Below are 21,749 nucleotides of genomic sequence, written 5' to 3' on the forward strand. Positions count from 1 at the left end.
TTCTTGATTAGGAAACGTGGTTTAGGCTTCAGAGAATTTAGCTCATGAGTTTAGTGGAATATATCTTAAGTGTCAGTGATACCGAATCCATCTGGAAAATAGCCTTTACATTTCTGTAAAAAAATACAACAACCAAACACAACAACAGCAAAAAAAAATACAACAACCAAAGCACAACTTCAACCCAAACCAAAAAAGTAATATTTTTCCAGATGGCTTGTTAACTGGATTGTCGTCTTTAGAGCAAAGTTTGAGGTTTGGAGGAGAACTGAAGAATTCAGTTAAAATGGATGTAATCAGTGAAGCCAACATATGGCCATGTCCATCACCTGCCTCCAGAAGGCCGATTACCCAACATCAGGGAATGTTCTCCATACTACTTAGGTTTCTTGTAGACCTTTCACACTTCCTTCTTGCCTTAGGTTTTTCTGTTGCTTCATTAATTTTTTTTCTTTTTTGCATTTCCCTCATGTTGTTTCTAAGCTATTTTAAAACATCTTTCAAAAAGAAGTACCAACAAGCCCTTGCATTTCATACAGAAATCTTGAGAAGATAAAGAAGGTGGGTTTATTTGCTCTGTGGAGTATTTCAGTGTGGTGAATTGTGGCTCTCTCTGTATTCCAGTTCCAGAGCACATGAATTAGGAACAACTCATGAGCTTTAGCAGCGTGTCATGGATATAAACATACAAACAGCTTGAACTTTTAATGGGCAGTCCTGCTCTCAAACACTGTGAAGTGTCTGTTGCCTATCAAATAAAATACAGAAGTGATCTAAATGTATAAAATTCATTCTCATTTCTGCTGCTGTTTTGCTTGCTGAGGAGTGTCTCTAATGCAGTGCCTTTGCTCTTGCCCACAGCTGAGGGAGATCGATGCCAAGAAGATCATCAGGGCGATGCTGTCGTACGTGTGGCCCCGGGACCGGCCGGACCTGCGCGCCAGGGTCGCGCTGTCGCTGGGCTTCCTGGCCAGCGCCAAGGTAGGGACACACCCCGTCACTGCCAGGGTACTGCTCGGGTAGGGACACACCCCTTCACTGCCAGGGTACTGCTCAGGCAGGGACACACCCCTTCACTGCCAGGGTACTGCTCAGGCAGGGACACACCCCTTCACTGCCAGGGTACTGCTCAGGTAGGGACACACCCCTTCACTGCCAGGGGTACTGCTCAGGCAGGGACACACCCTGTCACTGCCAGGGTACTGCTCAGGCAGGGACACACCCCTTCACTGCCAGGGGTACTGCTCAGGTAAAGACACACCCCTTCACTGCCAGGGTACTGCTCAGGTAGGGACACACCCCGTCACTGCCAGGGTACTGCTCAGGCAGGGACACACCCCGTCACTGCCAGGGTACTGCTCAGGTAGGGACACCCCTTCACTGCCAGGGTACTGCTCAGGTAGGGACACACCCCTTCACTGCCAGGGTACTGCTCAGGTGGGGACACACCCCTTCACTGCCAGGGTACTGCTCCAAGGTAGGGACACACCCCTTCACTGCCAGGGTACTGCTCCAAGGTAGGGACACACCCCTTCACTGCCAGGGTACTGCTCAGGTAGGGACACACCCCTTCACTGCCAGGGTACTGCTCAGCTGCACAAGGGATAATTGGCTTTTTTATTGTGTAAGGGATTTACACTCTTAAGATGTCCCTTTCCCGCGCAGGGTGCGTATAGTAATAAAAATAATAGCTTGGATTTTTGGACAGGGTGTGTCTGCAGGTGATGTGTGTTTAGGGAGATGATGATGATGACAGCCAGAATTTTTATTTCCATTGGTTTATTTCTGTTCCATTAGGTTAGCCCAGGGTTTTCCATTGCTGATTAAGTTAGGTCTCAGGAAAAGGTTCTTCCCCCAGAGGCTGATTGGGCACTGACCAGGATCCCCAGGGCAGTGGGCACAGCCCCAAGGCTCCAGGAGGGTTTGGATGATCCTCTGAGGCACTCTTGGGGATGGGCCTGTGCAGGACCAGGAGTTGGACTGGATGATCCTTGTGGGTCCCTTCCAGCTGAGCACATTCTGTGATTCTGTGAATCATTTACCTCAGAGATTATGGGAAATTGAGTTAAAGGTTGCCTACAGACCTTCTTGTGTGATGCTGGATGTGTCAAACAGGATTTCTTCAAGGCTCTGCATCCATTCTCAACCCTGAACTTGAGCAATGTGGTGGTACCTACTCACAGCTCTTGCTTTTCCTATGGAAAGGAGATTTGAGCTCCAGTCCTTTGATATTTCTCTATGAGATGACAGTGCAGTTTTATTGTTTTTAATAAGAAAGAAGCTGTGTAACTAATTTTGTGTATTTAAGAACCATGCTTTCATTCAAGTGATTTTTCATGTAGCCTTGATTACAAAATGGAGGGTTGCTCTTACCTGTACTTCATTGTGTGAAAGGATCTCCTATACTCTTGCCTGCAACAAAATTAGTGTTCATTTGTTCTTATAAAGAATTTGGCATGTAAAAGCTTTCTGCACATTAATGGAGGATATATTTCAAATTTTGTGCAAACCCTTTAAAATAGTTCAGAAGTGCAGATGTTAACTTCGTGCAAAAAAAAATTCTTGCGGTAAAAAAAAAAAATAAATATTTGATTGTAAAATACTGGGAGAAAATTGTGTGAATTCCATTGAGACATACAGGCTCAAATGGGTTGCTTCTAAGTATGGCAGTTTTTACTAAACATAGAGCTAATGGTAGTGGCTTGCTGAGCCAAAGTAAGTAAGCTTGGCAAGGAGGTGTAGCACTTAGCTCGTGGCACTGGCAACTTATGAGCACTCAGCACCATTGCCATGTTATGAAAAGAGAGAAGAAACAAATTTCAGCTATTGTGAGTGTTAAAAGAGGAGTGCTTGGGAGAGAAATGTGCTCCTTTTTTTGAGCTGGAGAGGAAGGTCCAGTCTTGTGGTCTGCAGCTCTTTCTCAAGAGCTGTTTATCTCTCAGGTACTCGTGGGTACTGTCCACAGGAGATATTTTGGGTTGTGCTGCTGTTCAGGACGTTGCTGATACTGCAGGTGATGACATGCAGAATATGGCAGGTCTGTGCAAGTAAACTTCCCCCCTTTTTGTGTCCTGTGCAAAATACACAGCAGTGCTTTTCCTTAAAGAGTTAAAAACTCTTGGGGAAACTGCTCAAAATGCAGATGCCTTGAGGTTTTGTAATGTAGATTTACCAGGTGGATATGAAAATTCTTCTAGCTCCTTTTAAAGCCTCTTATTAGTAATGTTAATAATAATAAACTGAAGGCAATTTCTAAACGTTTGAAGTACTTTTTTCTTCTTCCCCCTTCCCTAATTTATAGTGTTATATGAATATGATAGAGACCATGAATCCAGCATCTAATCCTGCATGTGGCAGCAGTGTACCTTGCCTTTAAGAAGTCTATTAATGTTTCAAGAAGCTTTCTGGGGTGTTATGAAAACAAAATCGATGACCAGAATGCCTGTAAAGAACTCTGTATTTGGTGTAAAACAGAGTTATTGTATTTCTACTGGGAGATAGAGGTGTTTCCCCCACCAAAAAATCAGGCACTTAATTACCCTTTGGGGAAGTAACTGGATGTTTGGATCTCTTAAGTATTCTCTTAAGTTTCCCACTTCAGGTTTGTACAAGGCAGCCTGGAAGCTCTGATGTCCAGAGCAGATTCCCAGAAGCCAAGCAGAAAACCTGTTGAGCTTTGCCCAGGTTTTAGGAGATGCTTGTTAAAGCCAAAGTGTTTTTTGAGAATGTTTGTTTTGGCAAACAAGGATCTCATTGGGAAAACACATAGCAAGCTCTCTGTGGAAAATACAGATTATAACTGACTGGAGTAAAAAATTTCATGGATGTCTTCCATCTGCCCTTTGCTCCTGATCTTTGTTTTGTTCTGTCATTGCAAAGCTGTGGTTGAATATCTGCAATTTGAGAAGTTACCCTTCATCTCCTGAGCTGTACTCTTACTTTGTGGAAAGAACTTCTCTTAAATTGCTTCAGACTTTACATGTGCTAAGTGTGCGTGTAGTTATTGTGACATAACTGATGTGCAGTAGTTTGTTACAGAGCTGAGGTAAGTCTGGCATGTCTTTGAGCCCTGAACATCTGCTGCTCTTCCAGAGCAAACAAAAGGTCACTTTGTCCTAGGGAAAACGAAGTACAAAGTAGTTTACCTGTCGCTTTCCTGGCCCGTGTGTAATTCTGTGAAGTTTACTCCTTGTGCCGTTTGGGAGCCCTTTGTTCTGGCTGCTTGTGAGGTTAATTACGATGTACTGCATAGACCACACAAGCAGTTTGTTAAAGTTTCTCTGCAATTTAATTGTGTCAACACAAGAACACCAGCATGTTTTTCTCCTCACTGCGTTTCTTTGTTCACTGTGGAACAAAGTGAATCCTTTATCTGAAGAATTTGTTCTAAAGGCTGGTGCTCCTGAGGGGGCATCATAGCAAACTGGGTGATCATGATGGCTCTCCCAGTCACCTCCCTGAGGAAGAAATGCTTCTGTAAGCCTTTTAGTTTGGCAGAAGACTTTGGTGAGGGTTTACACCTCTGTATTGATAAAGTTAGGTTTCCAGTTAAAAGACAGAAGCTGTAGGGTGGCCTCAATTTTATTCTAAGAAAACTCCAGAGGAATAAAAGAGGACAGGTAGGTTATAAAATTCTCAGCCGCAGGAAAAATACTGGGAGTTCACACCCAGTTTGATTTGGTTACTTACCCACAAAACAGCTGGAGATCATTCCTCCTTTTCCTGCTGCTGGAGAAATAATTTGTCTCTTTAAATCTTCCAGTTCAGTAAAATTCACTTTCCAAACAAAAGCTAGTTTGTGTGCAGGTACTACTGCAGAGCCTGCAGTTACAATCTGTCTTGACTCCCTTTGTGTGGCCCAGTTGCCTGTCATTGAGCAAATGCTTGTGATTTTTGGTTCCTTTTTGTCTCCACGTAACCGCTGGTGGGATTGTGAGCCTTCAAAGCCAGCTGTTAGTCTGGCTTTTTATGACAGGATGGAGTCTGCTCTGGGGCTAGTGAGGTCTTTTTTTCCTTGGAAGATTTGTTGTATTATTATGACACGCTTTAAATTTTTACCTTAAATATTTATGGCCTCTGTAGACGTGTGTGTGATCTGAAAGATGCCGGAGGAAGGCAGGTGAGATGAGTACACAAGGCAGTGTCTGTGTTGTCAGACACCAGAATTAGCCTGCTCACGTTCAATAGATCTCATTTGTCTTTTTCCACGTTGTCTCTCCCATGTTTTGTCTTCTCTACTGAGGTATGTATAGCAAATGCTTCCTTACTTTTCTGTTTCATCCCTTATTCTTCTGTGCCACAAGGAGAAGTGGCACAAGCTGTGGCTGCTGAGGAGCTGGATTAAACACATGAGTATGACAAAATCACTTGTCACCCCTGTCAGCCTGGAGTGGTTTTTGGCCTCGTGGTCACAGACCAGGCTTGTGTTATTCATGAGCCAGAGAAGTCTTTCAGACTATCTGCATTTCTCCTGACTGCTAATTCAGGAGCAGGAATGGCTTGGCTGAGGAGGCAGGACACAAGGGTTGAATTGCAAATTTAGACTGTGTGCGAAGATAACAAAATCTGTCTGATCAGTGAAGCTTGTACTGGGATTGGGTGTTTGAGCCCTTTCTGGGAACTCAGGTGGAGTTAGATAATTGGAATAAACCTTTAGCTTTTCGAGATGTTTCAGGTGACAAGTATTTAAAATTGGAGGTTTTTCTTACTGGAAAAAGTCTAGTTCAGGTCATTTAAATTTGAAGAAGCCCTGAAGCCAGGTGCTTCTTCCCTCATCTGGACCACATTTTGCAGCTGCTTTAGCAGCCTCTGCTCCACAAGGAGTGTGGAGGTTTCTGTTTGTACTTTCCCAAATGGAGTAGCTGGATGTGTACCTTTATATTGGTCCAGAGATAAATTCAGTCATCTTCATGTCAACGTTTCTCATTGAATTATTGGCAGAAGAAGAGTTCACTGTGTACCAGTTTTATCTTGTTGGGGCTCAGCCTGTCACTAATTCATCATCTTTATTAAACAAGAAACACTGGGAAGAGCAAAATGAAAGATAAGGCTGTTTGCCTTAAAAGTAGTGTAGTCCCATGGGGGAGTAGAGATGATATTGCATTGTCAACTTAAAACAGTGCAGTCATTAAGGAAAATGTTTGAACTCATTTAAGCATGATTCATTACAGTGCAACGTGCTGTTAAATGTGGGCAGTTGAGTTGGGATGACTTCATGGGTGCTGTATTTGCTTTCCAATAAATTCAGGCAAGGATTAGCTATTAATTCAAACCCAGGAATAGAAAATGTACAAATTCATATTAAAAGAGTCTCTTTAATGGGAATTGTTATCAAGCTTTCAGGCATTAGGCAGAGGAGGGATGCCTGTATAGATACATTGTGTAAGACAATTGTTTTTCATGGTAGATTTTCATAGTCTACCAAGGTGTGCTTAAAGCTTTTTGTTCTGTGCCAGCAAATATAAAGAGAGAAATGTGAATTTATGCAGAAGGATGAAATTTTGTTTCCATTACTGTGAACGTGATTTCATTGACTTAACAAATTGAGTAGGAAAGGCCTGTTTCTAATAATGGCCTCTCATCTCTTGCTATAAACTTTGTAAGATTAACTTTTTTCTTTTTTAAATTACTGGAAAGCAGACTGTCTTGATTGCTAATGAAATGCAATACCATGCTGCCTTGTTCTTATTCAAGCTTTACCCTCCAGGAGTCAGAACAACTATAACCTGAGACCAGGCTTTAAATTTCATTTAAAACTCTACTGGGAAGAATTATATTCATGTAAAAGAAGACGTTTCTGCAAAATTGTAGGCTGTTACTGGTTAAATTAATTGTGAGTGGAGAACAGCAGTTTAAAGAGTACATCTCTTCTCTTTAAATGGACTTTAAAATATATCTGTAGTTCTATTTCAAAACTACCTGTAGTGTAGTCTAGTGAAGAATAAAATCCCTGCAGAGAGATTTGTGAGAATCAGCAGCAAATCAAGACAGTCTGCATTACAATATTCTTATTTTCTCCTGAGAAGTCTCTCTCAGGAAAACCTGTACTTTGTCATGTTGGTTGTCACTGAAACACACATGGTAGTAGATTCATCTTTATTAAGAACAAAATGCCACCCCAAAATGGAGTTCTGGTAACTCTGAAGTGGGGTTTTTGTTTATACTGGGGAAGGGAGGGGGCATTTGAGACTTCCACAATTCCAGTCTATTAAAAGTGGAGCTGTTCTGAAGGACTCTCAGGCTGCCCTGGGTACATTTCAGAAGGATGTGTTTGAGGTGGGACCTGATCTTTCAGCTGTTTCTCTTTTCAGTCACAAACTATCCAGCAATAACCTCACCTACATGCCCTCAGATCTCATCTGTCTCCTCTCAGGAGTAGTCTAGATTATGCTGTATTGAGAAATTTGGAGGTGGTTTTTTTACTGTATTTCATAGGAGAGCCACAAGGGAAAAGGAGAAAATGGATTCCTTTCTCATTTGCATTTAAATCTTTTACCTGAAACACTGTCTAAAAAAAATTAACAGTACAGATTCCAAAAATTAACTTTTTTTTTTAATTTCATCCTATAGTTTACAAAAATATTGTCAAAACTCCAGTTACTCCCCATGGTGAAGTTCTGTCTTCTACTATTTGCCATAATTTGTAATACTGGGAATATTGGATACTGGATACTAGCACTCTTGTCTCTCAAAACCTAGTTTTATCGAGGTAATGTGCAGGTTTTTTCCTGGGCTTTCAGCTCTGACAGATGTCCCTAAATACAGTTGAGATCTAAGTGGATATCCAAAACATTTGGTGGAGAGAGCAGAAATATCTGTCTCAATCTGCTTTGTGTTTTTGTCTCATGTAAAACAATTTCTCATCTACCCAGAATTTTTTCCAAATACTGAAAAAAATCCCCCAGCTTTAAAAATGTTAACTTACTGTAAAGTGTTTAAACATCTGACATGATGGTAAAATTGTAGGTCATAACAGACTTGTTCAACTGCTAAAAAACTTGTGTCCATATTTTCAAATCTTGACAGTTAGAAGCAGTTGGAATTAAGGAATTCTAATTAATTCTATGAAGTTTGTCAGCAAATTATCTTACTGGTATGAATTAGTGATGTAACAATGGAACATATACAAGACTTGAGAATTTTGTTTTCTATAAGGTTTTCAATATCTTCTTGTGCTACATCATGCAAATAAAAAAATCCTAAAGTTGGCATGTTCACATATCCAGCTGTCTGGGGTTTTACAAGCAGGGGGGACCCCTGTTAGAGGAGATGTATTTGGGGTTTGCTGCTCCTCCAGAGATGTGCAGTGACAAGCTGTGGATGTGACTTTGGGATTTTGTTTGAAAGCTCCTATTTTTAAAGCAATTTGGGGTTTCTTGTAGACTGTACAGAAAGTCTTTTGTGCTGCTGTGCCAAACCCCAGGCTTGATGTAGATAATGTTTATAGTGATGTTGCAAATGGAAAGCATTATTTAATTCTAAGGTGGTATTAACAGTCAGGGAAACAAAGGAATGGCTCAGCTTATTTTCTTTGACTTCACTGGAGCTCTGGTTTAACACACCTTGATGACCCCGTGGTAGCAATGTGTGGGTGAGTGGTTTTCTTTGTAACAGGAGTTGTTCATACTGAATATTGTCAGCACCACAAAGAGCAAACAGCCTTTAATGACGACATAATTTAGTAGCACTGTGAGTGTGTGTCATGCAGTGTCTGCTGCTTGATTCATCTCCTGGGCCTGCCCTGCTGTCCTGAGAGCTCAGCCCCAGTTCAGGGCCTTTGCAGTGTACAGTTTGTTCAGGGTAGAAATCGATACTTAAAAGGAGACAGTGAGAGACACAAACTAACCCTGCAGTCCCAGCAGTAAAGGTTTAACAGTGTGGAGAATACTGTGCTTGAAGTAAAGAGCCATTTACCTGCGGTAAGTGTTTAAGGACTGAATATAACAATATAGCAATTTCACAAACAATGGTCATGGACATAGAGGTGTTTTAATGCATATGGACTAATTGGTGTTCTCATGCTTTCAGGCCATGAATATATTGGTTCCCTTCATGTTTAAATATGCAGTGGACAACCTGAACCAGGTATCTGGGGACGTGCTGAACCTCGGCGATGCACCGAGCACTGTGGCAACCCTGGCAACTGCTGTTCTCGTGGGCTGTGAGTGGCATTCCCAAAGCTGGGGATGTGTTAATATCCTTCAGGAAGGGAGGGAACAGCAGAGCTTCTGCCCCTTGCACTGCTGAGCACAGTGGGTGGTTATTTCATGGCATCACAGAACAGTTTGGTTGGAAGGGACCTTAAAACTCATCTCGTTCCACCCCCTGCCATGGGCAGGGACACCTCCCACTAGCCCAGGTTGCTCCAAGCCCCTCCACCCTGACCTTGAACACTCCCAAGGATAGGGCAGTCACAGCTTCTCTGGGCAACCTGTGCCAGGGCCTCCACCCTCACAGCCAAGAATTCCTTCCCAATATCCCATCTATCCCTGCCCTCTGGCAGTGGAAACCCATTGCCCCTTGTCCTGTCCGTCCAGGCCCTTGTCCCAGATGCCTTTCCATCTCTCCTGAAGCCCCTTTAGGCCCTGGAAGGGGCTCTCAGGTCTCCCTGGAGCCTTCTCTTTTCCAGGTGACCCCCCCAGCTCTCCCAGCCTGGCTCCAGAGCAGAGGGGCTCCAGCCCTCACAGCATCATAACTATTTCATAGTTACTTTCTTGATGTCTCTTCCCAATATTCTCTGACCTTGCTTCTGGTATTCCAATTAAAAAATGAAATAATGCTTACAGAAATTATTCTTGATTAAAAATCCTACCCTTTCTCATAACCAGCTGCAAAAGAAACTGATTTAAATGTGCACACAATGGTTTGTAAATGAAAAATTGCATAAAGCTTGGACCAATTAAGTATAAATTACCTTTGAACTAGGAATGTTGAAAATATATAAAGAATGAGTCTAGTGTAATTTCATGCATGAAGGGAAGTTGAAAATATAATTATTTTCATTTTGTAAAGTTTTTCATCCTTTTTTAGATGGTATCTCAAGAGCGGGGGCAGCATTGTTTAATGAAGCAAGAAATGCAGTATTTGGGAAAGTAGCTCAAAATTCCATCCGGAGGATCGCCAAGAATGTTTTCCTGCACCTTCACAACCTGGACTTGGCCTTCCATCTGAGCAGGCAAACAGGAGCTCTGTCAAAAACCATCGACAGAGGCACGAGGGGCATCAGTTTTGTCCTCAGTGCTTTAGTGTTTAATCTGGGACCTACAATGTTTGAAGTGGCTCTGGTCAGTGGAATTCTGGTGAGTGTTGCCTGTTCACTGCTGGAATTGTCTCATTTAAGATTAATACATTGATTTGCTCTTACCAAAGTCTACTGAGTATTAATAATAATAGAATTTCAAAGGCGGTTGTGAAAGCAACTCCTGTAAAGGAGAGCAATCCATAATTTGCAAATATTAGTTACTTTGAATCAACTTATTTAAAATTATTTTCATGTCTTCAACCAGTGGTATTTATGTGGATAGTTTTCCATGTTTTTCTTCAGAATTCAAGGGTTGGACTTGACAATCTCAGAGGTCTTTTCCAACTCGATTGATTCTATGATTCTATGAATTGTTGGAAAAATGAAATCAGAAAAGTAAACTATGCACACAAGTGTCAAATATATCCAGGTAAATGGGGAAGAAGCAGAATATAAATGTCCAGGAATGTTGTGGGTTAGTGTGTTGATGACAGAGGAGGGAGTGATTGTTGGTTCTTTTTTTTTATCCAGAACTTCAAAGTGAAAATTAGCTTTTGGAAAATTGACTTCTCCTTCTTGCTTAATAAGCTCAATTTTAATCTTTTCTTTTATAAATCACATTTCCTGTGTTTGAAATCAGGATCTTTGGGTGTTTCTGTGCTAAAATCTAAATCTTGCTTACATAACTTACATTAAATTAAGACCAAGAATCTTGTTTTGTTTATCTCCCTTTTTAGAAGGACTTACTCAAGTTTGAATGTAACAACATCAGTTAAAATGCCTGTTGATGCTGGGTTACATTTTATAACCCCTGGAAGTTGCAGCTCCAGCTGGTTCTCAGCCAACTACCACCATGCTTTAATTTCTCAGGGCTTTTCTCTCCTGATGTGCTCTGAAGCAGAGAAGGCACTTCATAAGTTGTCTTACAAGGCCACTTATTTTTTTCTTCCACAGTCTTCAGCTTTCTTTCAAAATCCACCCAAAAAGCATAGAAGGAAATACTTAATTGTGATAACAGCACAAACATCAGCAGCATTTATGTTTTATAATGACAGAAATAACTTTGCAGTATTATTTACACCAGGTCCCATCTTTTTATCTAAATCCTTCTTGCTGCTTTCCTTTTGAGTTTATGCCTTTGTTTAACCTCAAGCTGTTCAGAGCAGGGATTGTGTTGGGAGGGACCATCAGAGCCCTTGTCTCAAAATTAGAATGGCTTAGCTGGAGACAACAGTGAAGTTTTGAAAATGATTACGACTTTTTCCTTTTTATTTTGTTTGAAATATTCCAGTATTACAAATGCGGCGCCGAGTTTGCTTTAGTCACCCTGGGGACTCTGGGAGCCTACGCAGCATTCACCATCGGGATCACCCAGTGGAGGTAAGGCAGGCCCTGCCCTCCCCCCAGGGCACTGAGGCTGAGCTCCCTGAGCCCCTGACCGTGCCCCCCTGACCGTGCCCCCCTGACCGTGCCCCCCTGACCGTGCCCCCCTGACCGTGCCCACCTGCCTGTGCAGGACCAAGTTCCGCATCGAGATGAACAAGGCCGACAACGACGCTGGCAACGCTGCCATCGACTCGCTGCTCAACTATGAGACTGTGAAGGTAAGGCCAGGCTTGACTATCAGGCTCTTTGTCTTACTTGTGTCAGTGAGTCATAAGATTCATCTTTTACAGGGCTACAACTTTATAGCAATAGCCTGGTTTTAAACATGATTCATTTGCAGAGCACTGCATGGCATGGACAGAGGAGCACGGAGGTTTTAGTGGGGCTTGAAAGAATCTATTTGCTAATAGAGAGTGAGAAGTTTCCTTCATGACTAAATTACCTTCACCATCAGTTTCTGCAAAATGTAAACTTAGTCTTGAAGACGAAGTTTAGGTTGGATCTGAGAGAAAGCTTCTTCCCCCAGAGGGTGGTTGGGCACTGACCAGGCTCCCCAGGGCAGTGGGCACAGCCCCAAGGCTGCCAGAGCTCCAGGAGGGTTTGGACAATGCTCTCAGGGACAGGGTGGGATTGATGGGATGTCCTGGGCAGGGTCAGGGGTTGAACTGGATTGAAGTTGATCCTTCCAACTCAGCCTATTCTCTGATTCTTTTCTCTCTAGTTGCTAGATCTTTTGGAGAGCAGCTGTGTGTGTATCTGTGCACGTAGCATGTTAATACTCTATATTGTAACAACTTAAACAGTCTGATGATATTTGAGGCTGCCACATTTACCATTTTTGTGTATATTGTAGTATTTCAATAATGAAAAGTACGAAGCCCAACGGTATGATGAGTTCCTGAAGATCTATGAAAATGCCTCTCTGAAGACTACCTCTACTTTAGCTCTCCTCAACTTTGGACAGAGCGCTATATTTAGTGTGGGCTTGACGGCCATCATGGTGCTTGCCAGCCAGGGCATTGTTGCAGGTAACTTATCTGTCTATAAGCTAAAGATGACTCTCCTTTACCATGATTCATCCATAAGAGAGGAGTTAATTTTAACTAACCTGTGGTTGATGTGATAGTTTATTTTGAGTGGTTTTGCTTGAGAGCTTTTACTTTAAGAGTTTTGCCTGTTTCTGCTTCTTGTAGTATTATTAATTCCATGATATATATGTATATATATAGCAATAACTAGTATGATTTCATCAAAAACATTTTAAAAGTTAAGCAGTTAGAGAAAGATCCCAAGAAAATGTCACTTCAGGAAGTTTCTGTTGAAGGCTTGTGAAAGACACTTTTAAACATACAAATACTTCTGTGGGCCTTCTGCCAAGACCCTCTGTTTTTCCCCTTCTTCCTTTCCATGTTGGCAAGACTCAGGACTTTTCCCCAAAGTGTATATACTCATGTGCTTTGTCTCTAGTAGTTTTATTACCAGTGTCCTTCACTTTCCTTAGATTAATAAGGCACATTATTCAAACAATTGTTTCCATAAGTTAGGGTTTTTAATCTGTGTTTGTCTAATTTACTACAAAAGTCTACTTGTGTAGGAAGACAAAGTACGATTCAATCACAGTATTGAGGTGAGGTTCAGCTAAAACAAGGTGGTTTTAGAGTAAAAATAATGATGTTTTAGACACTGTTAATGTTCAGAGGAGTTCAAAGGGCAGACATTTATACCATATGGTCTTTTTTGCATCTGCTTTTCCCTTTTTAAGAGATGCCAGGGCAGAGAAGGGTTACCCTGTGAACAGATCAGTCAGGAGGTGCAGTTCATGACTCTTCTTAGGAAAATTTAGAATAGCTTTAAGCAGGATGGTGGAAATATGGTTTTAAATCATCTTTCTGGGCCTGTTTCAGCTGAACTGACTCGGCACTTACCTTTAACTGTGTGTCATCCTGAGTTTTCCCTTCATCAGCCTGTTTATACTAAGCTGCCCAGAGGTTCTCACTGTGGGTTTTAGCAGCTCTGTGGTCTATAGTATGATCATGACAAATTCTATCAGTCGCATTTGTCTGTAATTGTACTTAAGATTGTCTTTCCTGATTTGTGCTCTCATATATTACCTGCTCCCCTTCTAACTTATTAGGCCCCTTTATGTTTCTCTCTGTGGAATTTACAACTGCACAATCTGATGTTTTATATGCTGCTTGCCTTATTTTCCAGTGCTGTTTTATCTTTTTTAAAGTGAAATCCACACAGACATTGCCATTCATGTCAAGCACCTTCCTGTATAAAATCTGATCTTCTGGGAATGGGTTTTGTTTGCTATTTAAACATTTAGGTTTAGAAATGGGGTAAAAGAAACTAGAATTGATTGACTTCATTATTTTTTTGAATCTTTTGGTACTTCCTGACAAGACAACCCTTCAAGTCTCCTTATTCTCTCACATCCATTTTGTCTTAAGGCAGCCTTTCTGTTGGAGATCTAGTAATGGTGAATGGATTGCTGTTCCAGCTTTCTCTTCCCCTAAACTTCCTGGGAACAGTATACAGAGAGACAAGACAAGCACTTATAGATATGAATACCTTGTTTACACTTCTCAGTGTAGATACCAAAATTAAAGTAAGTAGTAGCTTATTTTCCTAAAATATCTGGGTATTTAATAGGGCTGTTTGTGGCAATGCCATCATTTCATCCCATTTTCTTACCTTCCAGGTTTAATTTCTATTCATGAATGAGTAGTTTTGTGTAAGGATGCTGTTCTGCTTCCTCTTTAGGTGCAGTTACTGCAATAGCAGTTGAGTATTTTTCCTGCAGAGAAGCAAAAGTTGTTTCATGGAAGCTGTGTTTGTATTGAGATTTTTTTTTTATTTAAGTATTCATGCCTCGTGCTTGAATTTTTATTGGTAATTAATGGTGCAGAATTTATTATTGCAAAAGAAGTTGTGAGGCAGAGTGTTCACAGCAGAAATTTTTGCCTCCTTTGGGGGAAAGGGTGAGCGAACCAATGTCACTTGTGCAGCAAATGATAATTATTTTCCACATATCCAAGTTGGAGTGGCTGTTTGCCTTTTTCTGAGCTGGGAATGGACTGTTGAACCACTGGAGATAGTTTCTGGGCAGCAGATAAGGTGGAACTCTTCTTTTAACAGGACAAAGAGCTGGCTCCCTCCCTGCAGATCACCCCCCAGACTGCTGCCATCGCCTTTGATAATGTGCATTTCGAGTACCTTGAGGGGCAGAAAGTCCTTTCTGGAGTGTCCTTTGAAGTCCCTGCAGGAAAGAAAGTGGCCATTGTAGGAGGTAGTGGGTCAGGGTGGGTAAATGGACTAAATATGCCAATCAATGCAGAATTTAGTTTCTTAAACACAGTGCTTCTTGTGTTTGCTTTTTATAATTTTTGTTTGTGACATCAATTCCAATTGGAGATTGTAAATGGCAAACCAGAATGTAACATTAACTTCAATTCTTTTCAATTCCAGGAAAAGCACAATTGTGAGATTATTATTTCGTTTCTATGAACCTCAGAAAGGAGATATTTATGTTGCTGGACAGAACATCCAAGATGTCAGTTTGGAAAGTCTGAGAAAGGCAATAGGAGTTGTACCTCAGGTATTACACGTTTCCTTCTCCCCAGCAGTCCATTGCAATAGTAATTCTCAGTGTTCTGGTGCTGTGGTTCATTGGAGGTCAATCCTAATGCAGTGGTGTTGTCTTAATTCCTTTGAAAGTCACCATGCCTGTTTGGTTTTTTTTTCCCCAGGAAATATTATATTTTTATGTGCATCATCATATAGATCCAATTTCTGAAATGTGTTTAAGCCTCCCCATGAGAAACTGCTTCCAGCTTTAAGTGATTTAGCTTTATAGTTGATTACCACCCATAATGAGTTAGCAAAGTGGCGAAACTATGCATGACATACATATTTAGGACACAAAATGTATTAATCCCATTTTTGGGGAAAGAAATTTCCCCAAACCCTTTAACATTCAGGCTTTGTAGAAAAATATAAGCTGTTCTGTATTGATTTCTTTCATAGTTCGGGGACAGTTTTGTCATGGTTTCTTATTTGAAATGTTCTTTCCACCCCTGCAGGATGCTGTTCTCTTCCATAACACCATCTACTACAACCTGCTCTACGGCAACACCGGGGCCAGCCCCGAGGAGGTGTACGCGGTGGCCAGGCTGGCAGGGATCCACGATGCCATCCTGAGGATGCCCAATGGATACAACACCCAGGTCGGGGAGCGAGGCCTCAAACTCTCAGGTAGGATCTCAAACACACAAGTTCTTTATATCCCTTTTGCTGCCCCAAAGTTTGATGCAGAGTTTATTCCTCAGTCAGACTTGCTTTTAGCTTATTTACCTTATGATACAGAATCATTAGTGTTGGAAAAGACCTCCAAGATCATCAAGTCCACCCTTTGATTAAATCCCACCATGCCCACTGAACCATAGTGCCAAGTGCCACGTCCACTCGCTTTTTGAATGCTTCCGGGGGTGGTGACTCCACTGTTGCCCTGGGCAGCCTGTGCCAATGTTTAACCACTCTTTCAGTGAAGAAGGTTTTCCTGATATCCAACCTGAACCTCCCTGGTGCAACTTGAGCCCGTTCCCTCTCCTCCTGTCCCTTGTTCCCTGGGAGCAGAGCCCAGCCCCCTCCCACGGCTCCCCCTCCTGTCAGGGGGTTGCAGAGCCAGAAGGTCCCCCTCGAGCCTCCTTTTCTCCAGGCTGAGCCCCCCCAGCTCCCTCAGCTGCTCCTGCTGCTCCAGCCCCTCAATGTCCTCATAGTGAGGGGCCCAAAAAACATAACTATAAAGGCTAAATAGTAATACGAAGATCCACAATGTAAGGCAGCTGGAGTTTGCAAGCTATTTAAAGGAGTGTATTTTCAGGGGATATTGTTGTGTGAGATGATATGTAAGCATGGATATGCATCTATGTAAAAATGCTCTTTCTCATAATCTGGCTAGTGGCATAAAAGGGGGAACTTTCTGTGTGTGTGCTTTGAGCCCTGTTCATGCTGAAGGGCAGGAGCAGAGGGTGCAGGGGGTGCAGCAGAAGTCCTGCCTGGTGCAGGGACAGCTCTGTGTGGTGTTTCTTACTCTGCAGCTGTTGCAATCAGGAGTCCTGGTCTCTTTGTAACAGCAGATCAGAGTTCAGAGTTACAGCCTGTCCCCAGAACAGTGTGCATGGCAGCTGAAGGGGAATACAGGGAAGGGGACAGGGGAAATAAGAGATGTGAAGCACAAATCTGGGTGAGGGAAGAGAAAGATACAAAATAGGTACTGGCAGAACTGGAGAGAATGTGATGCCTGTCTTCCCACACTAGTAATTTCTAGAAAGAGGATTTGACTAACAATAGATTTGAAATGTCTTGGTGTTTGTAAAAGCATAGAATGGTTTGTGTTGAAGGGGACCTTCTAAAAATCATCTAGACCAACCCCCCTGCTTTGAGCAGGGACTAGATCAGGTTGCTCAAAGCCTTAACCTTGTGTTGAGGTTTAGATTAGATTTTAGGGAAAATTTCTTCACCCAAAGGGTTGTCCAAGCCTGGCACAGCTGCCCAGGGCAGTGGCAGAGTCCCCATCCCTGAGGGGATTTCAAAGTTGTGTGGATGTGGCACTGGGGACGTGGCCTTCCAGTGCTGGGGGAATGGTTGGACTCAGTGGGCTCAGAGGGCTTTTCCAACCTGGACAGTTCCATGATTCAATGTCCCATTCTAAATCTGGAGCACCGTGTGTGGGTCTGTCAGAGCTCCCTTCTGACCTCGAGACTCCTGTAACGGAGCCTGTCTGAAAATGGGTTCTGCCTTTACTCCATCCTTCATTTTGTGCTGCCACTGTGATGGTCATAAACACCCATCTGCCAGTGCTTCAACAAAAGTGTGTTTAGAAAGTGAAAGGAATTGTGGAAATGTGTTCTTTTCCTGCTTTATTTGTATTTAAGGAAAATAAGAGTATGTAAAATACTTAGGAGAAAGACAATGGAATTCCTTGGGGACAGAAAAAGAGCTTAGAGTGAGTATCTGCCACTGAAATAGCAGCTTCACTTTCTTATTTTCAGCAGTTAGATGAGCATTGGCAAATAACAGTAGTAACCAAGCTTCAGGAATGTGTGCAGTCAGGCTGCAGGAGTCCTGGGCTAGTGCTCTCAGGAGGGGTTAAGCTGTTCTGAGGATTGGAGATACCAAATGAAAATCTTTGAGGTCCTTCAGTAGCTCTGTAATAATATGGCATCTGTTACTTGGAATCTCTAGTTTTCTGAATAGTAGAATGGCTCCCTAAATTCCTATAAAAGTTTAATTTCTATTCCTATAAAGGATTAATTTCTGCATCTGGTTTGTTGTTCTTGGGGGGTTTTTAAGTTGGTTGAGGCTTCGTATACTTCTGGTGTAAGGAAAGCACAAAGTCCTGATTTATGTCTTGTTTTTAAATAGTATTTTGTGGCAGAAATAGTGGGGGTGAAAGACCTGTGAATTGAAGGGTCCTCTTTGAAATCCAGATGTTTTATGTGCATGATGGACAACCAAGGTTTTAGTTGCATTTAGTGCAGTTCCTAGTGGTCTCAGTGATTGATTCATTGACAGTACAGAGTGAAAACCAAATTGTTTGGGCTTTTCCAAGTAGAATCCATATCAGTGTTTTCTGATAGATTTGTGATAGACAGAGCCAAACCCCTGCCTCCATGAATGGAACTGTTAATGTGCTGCTGTCCTGAGTGTGAATGGGGAAGAGCATGAAATAAGGATGTGCTACAAAATGAAAGGGTTTTTGTTGTTGCAGTATGTCTTTCAAACATGGATATTGTCAAGCTGTGAGTTCTGAACATGCTGTAAAGGAGAGGGAGGAAGAGCACATTAAAATAGACTGAGTAAATTGTACAGTTCTAATTGCTCTGAGTTCTGCCAAAGACAGTCTAAAATGTGAACTGCAGCATTTCCATCAGCCTTTTAAATGGTTTATGAAAGCATGTTCTCTCCTGATAGGAATGGAACATTAACAAGGATATAATGGTATTAAATGGAATGTTTTGAAGTCTTGAGTAAAACAAAGGAGGACAAGTGCACAAATGTGACGTGTATGTATCGCATACCAAATGTTTAGCAGATTTTAAGTTCTCAAATGCACCTGTTTTCCTGTCTGTAAAAGTTGCCCCGAGTTATTCTTGAGTAGATGTTGGCTGTAAGAATTTTGAAGGAAGGGAAACTAGTCTGAAACTGGGTTACACCAGAAACCAACAGGCTGTAGAGTGCAGACTGAAGGTGGTTTCCAGTACCACACTAACTGTGTTCTTGAATGACATTTACCATCGTGGAGTGCAAAGTTAGATAAATATCAAGGAGAGACCTGAAAGACACAATGTGTGAGCAAGATGCATGAAATGCAGTGCAGCAGCATGGACAGAGCACTGGTGGTTTGGGAGAGAAAACAGGGTTTGTGTGTGCAGAGTTACCGGATGGGGCAGAGCTCAGGCCAGGGAAAAGGGCTCATGCTCCAGGTGTACAGAGTGACCAGCTGTCCAGCACTGGTACTGACCTAGGCCAGGCTCCTGCCTTAGAGCAGATACAAAGTAGTTCTCTGTCCTTTTCCAGAAGGATAAGCAATCTTGAATCACCAGGGAGCAGGAACTTGTGTGGTATCTTATGTAACATGTCAGGCCTTTGTCAGCAGTAACCATGATGTTTATTAAAAAAAAGAAAAAACCCAAGAACCAACCCTCAAAAGTCACATCTGCTGTTGAATTTACACCGTCACAATTCTAACTTTTTTTTTTCTTTTTTCCCCCTCTTCCCCCTCATTCAGGTGGAGAAAAACAAAGAGTTGCAATTGCTAGAGCAATGTTAAAGGACCCACATATTTTTCTCTATGATGAAGCCACATCATCTTTAGATTCAATTACAGAAGAGGTAAATTGGGATAAAAAATTCTAAAATTTAAGTGGTGCAATGGTGTCTGATTCCAATACTTTTTCCCTGTTCTTTTCCTCTCAGAAAGAATTCTGTTCTTTTCGCCAAATTGCTGTCAAGTGTTTTCTCAGTAGTATTAAGAGATCCATTGTCCTAAAGACCAGAGCAGAGATGCTTAGTGTGTCTACTGGAGACACAGTGAGGGGTATCAACTGTCTCTGGGATATTTTCTTGTACACTCCAGAGGTCCCCTTCACCTTTACACATTCATCCCTTAAAACTGGTGCAAATACCTCAGGTGGTCTTAAAGTGTGAAGCTTTCCAATCCACTTGAAAAGGTGTTTAGATGACATCTAGCTTCCTTTAAAAATGTCTTATAAATAATTGTGACATAATGCAGGACAGAAAACCTCTTGTTTGTTGTGCAGCATCTTTCTGAGATGCAGATCAGATAGGTGTGACCTGCAGTGCTGGTGTTCATTTCCCAGGAAGGGCTGTGACATGGATGTTGTGACACTGTGACAGGAACTGCATCAAGGCTTCATAACAACATCTTAGTTTAAGCACAAAACCCTCAGCCCCAGCAGTAATTTCCTGAACTAATGTCATCAAGGACTAGAGCTAAGATGTGGCTGTGTTCACTTATGCAGATTATTGAGCGAATTTATTGACCTGTACTCACTACATTACTTTCATTTTCCAGATACAAAGAAATCAGAGTATGAACTGTATATCCATATAGCACAGCACTGAAATGTAGCACAGCTCCCTTGTGGACCAGCAATGTCCATAACACAGTTCTGCAGAACAGCACGTGGACTCTTTCTCTTGTTTTCCTCTATCTATTGCAAGAGTCGTAAGCAAAGCTGAAAATTTCACAGCAGAAATGCACTTGAAAGGCAGCAAATGCAAGTGAGCCCTTTCCACAAGACTGTGCCTGGAAATAGAAATGTTTTCTGACAAAAAAGAAAGTTTTCAGGGAACTGAAGAGGACACTTCACTGACGATAGTGAGGGCACAAATTCCCAGTCAGTGCTCCTTGCAGAGGAATGTGGTTTGGGAAGATAGCAGAGTGCTCACTGCATAGATAGATGATTCCCAGGATTACTTTAACTTTATATTCCACCTTGGCATGACATTGAGGGGGATTTTTTCCTTTAACTTTCATTGGAAAGTATTATGATGATGATGATGATGATGATGAGTTATTTTCAGATGCTTTTACTGCTGTTTGTTGCTTGTGTACCATACTCCATGAGAAGGTTTTCCTGAAATCTAGTGATCTGTCTCTTCCTTTGTCCCTGGGGATGATAGCTGTGTTTTTCTGTGAGGCTTTGTCAGAACCACAGATATTTCATGCTTGGGACTCTTCTGTTTCTTTGGTAGATGCTTGTGGCTGTTTGTTATTATGAAGCTGTAGCAATACCAGAAGTGTTTCTCAAAACTTATTTACAGTAATTTGCATATTTCCAGCAGCATTTTATTTCTCCTCATGCCACCCAGGAGTGTGTAAGAGTTTGTCTGTGTTCCAATCTTGCAGAACATTCTCAAGGCCATGAGGGCCATGGTGAAGCACCGCACGTCGATTTTCATTGCTCACAGGTTGTCCACGGTGGTGGATGCAGACGAGATCATCGTGCTGGATCAGGTGAGGGATGCCCTGGGCTGTGGGCTTCCACAGCCAGGCAGTGTTTGCTTTAGGAACTCTCTGTGTCCAGTTTGAATTATCACACTCCCACTGAGGTGCTGAAAGCTCTTTCTTTGGAAGTGAGCCATGTTGGAAAGTTCTAGCTCAGGCTTGGCTTTTTATACGCTTCTCTTCACAAACTTGCACGTGTGACTCTCTCATACGTTGTTATTTTTTATGGCTCACTGTTGCGTGGTTTTGATCTAATTTATTACATGCTTCTGTCAGATGAATTTACTAAAGTGTTCCCCCAATTTATGCTTCAGTCTCGTCGCTCAGTGAGCGTCTATTTTTCACATACATCCATTTTTTTATTTCAATGGAAAGAGACAGGACAGCATGTTCTGTTTCCATGCAGATAGAACGACTGCAGGATTGTTCAACCTAATTATGTTATAAATCTGAGCACCATTCTCTGTTGTACCTGTAGAAAAATGTGATTATTCCCTTTCTCTTCTAAAAAAAAAACCAATAAATTTCAACATTTAATTTGCTAATACCACTATTGAGCTGTTACCTCATGCTCAGTGTGTCCAA

General features: G+C 41.9%; 1 protein-coding gene across 3 annotated transcripts in view; it reads left to right on the plus strand.

The window, feature by feature from the left end:
- Positions 1-21,749, plus strand: part of ABCB7 (ATP binding cassette subfamily B member 7) — a 41,445-nt gene that overhangs the window by 13,421 nt on the left and 6,275 nt on the right. For all 3 annotated transcript variants that reach the window (XR_007904996.1, XM_051790574.1, XM_051790589.1), the window contains exons 4-15: positions 862-981; positions 9,028-9,160; positions 10,030-10,298; positions 11,532-11,620; positions 11,757-11,844; positions 12,480-12,654; positions 14,080-14,237; positions 14,768-14,931; positions 15,098-15,227; positions 15,712-15,883; positions 19,422-19,525; positions 21,066-21,173. Coding sequence is in view for 2 of the 3 variants with exons in the window: in XM_051790574.1 (XP_051646534.1) it covers positions 862-981; positions 9,028-9,160; positions 10,030-10,298; positions 11,532-11,620; positions 11,757-11,844; positions 12,480-12,654; positions 14,080-14,237; positions 14,768-14,931; positions 15,098-15,227; positions 15,712-15,883; positions 19,422-19,525; positions 21,066-21,173 (1,710 nt within the window). In the remaining variant the exon portion in view is untranslated. The remainder of the gene's footprint in view (positions 1-861; positions 982-9,027; positions 9,161-10,029; positions 10,299-11,531; positions 11,621-11,756; positions 11,845-12,479; positions 12,655-14,079; positions 14,238-14,767; positions 14,932-15,097; positions 15,228-15,711; positions 15,884-19,421; positions 19,526-21,065; positions 21,174-21,749) is intronic.

This window comes from Manacus candei, unplaced genomic scaffold (assembly GCF_025592945.1).
Source record: "Manacus candei isolate 608988 ecotype Guabito, Panama unplaced genomic scaffold, ASM2559294v1 h1tg000003l, whole genome shotgun sequence".
Lineage (NCBI taxonomy): Eukaryota > Metazoa > Chordata > Aves > Passeriformes > Pipridae > Manacus > Manacus candei.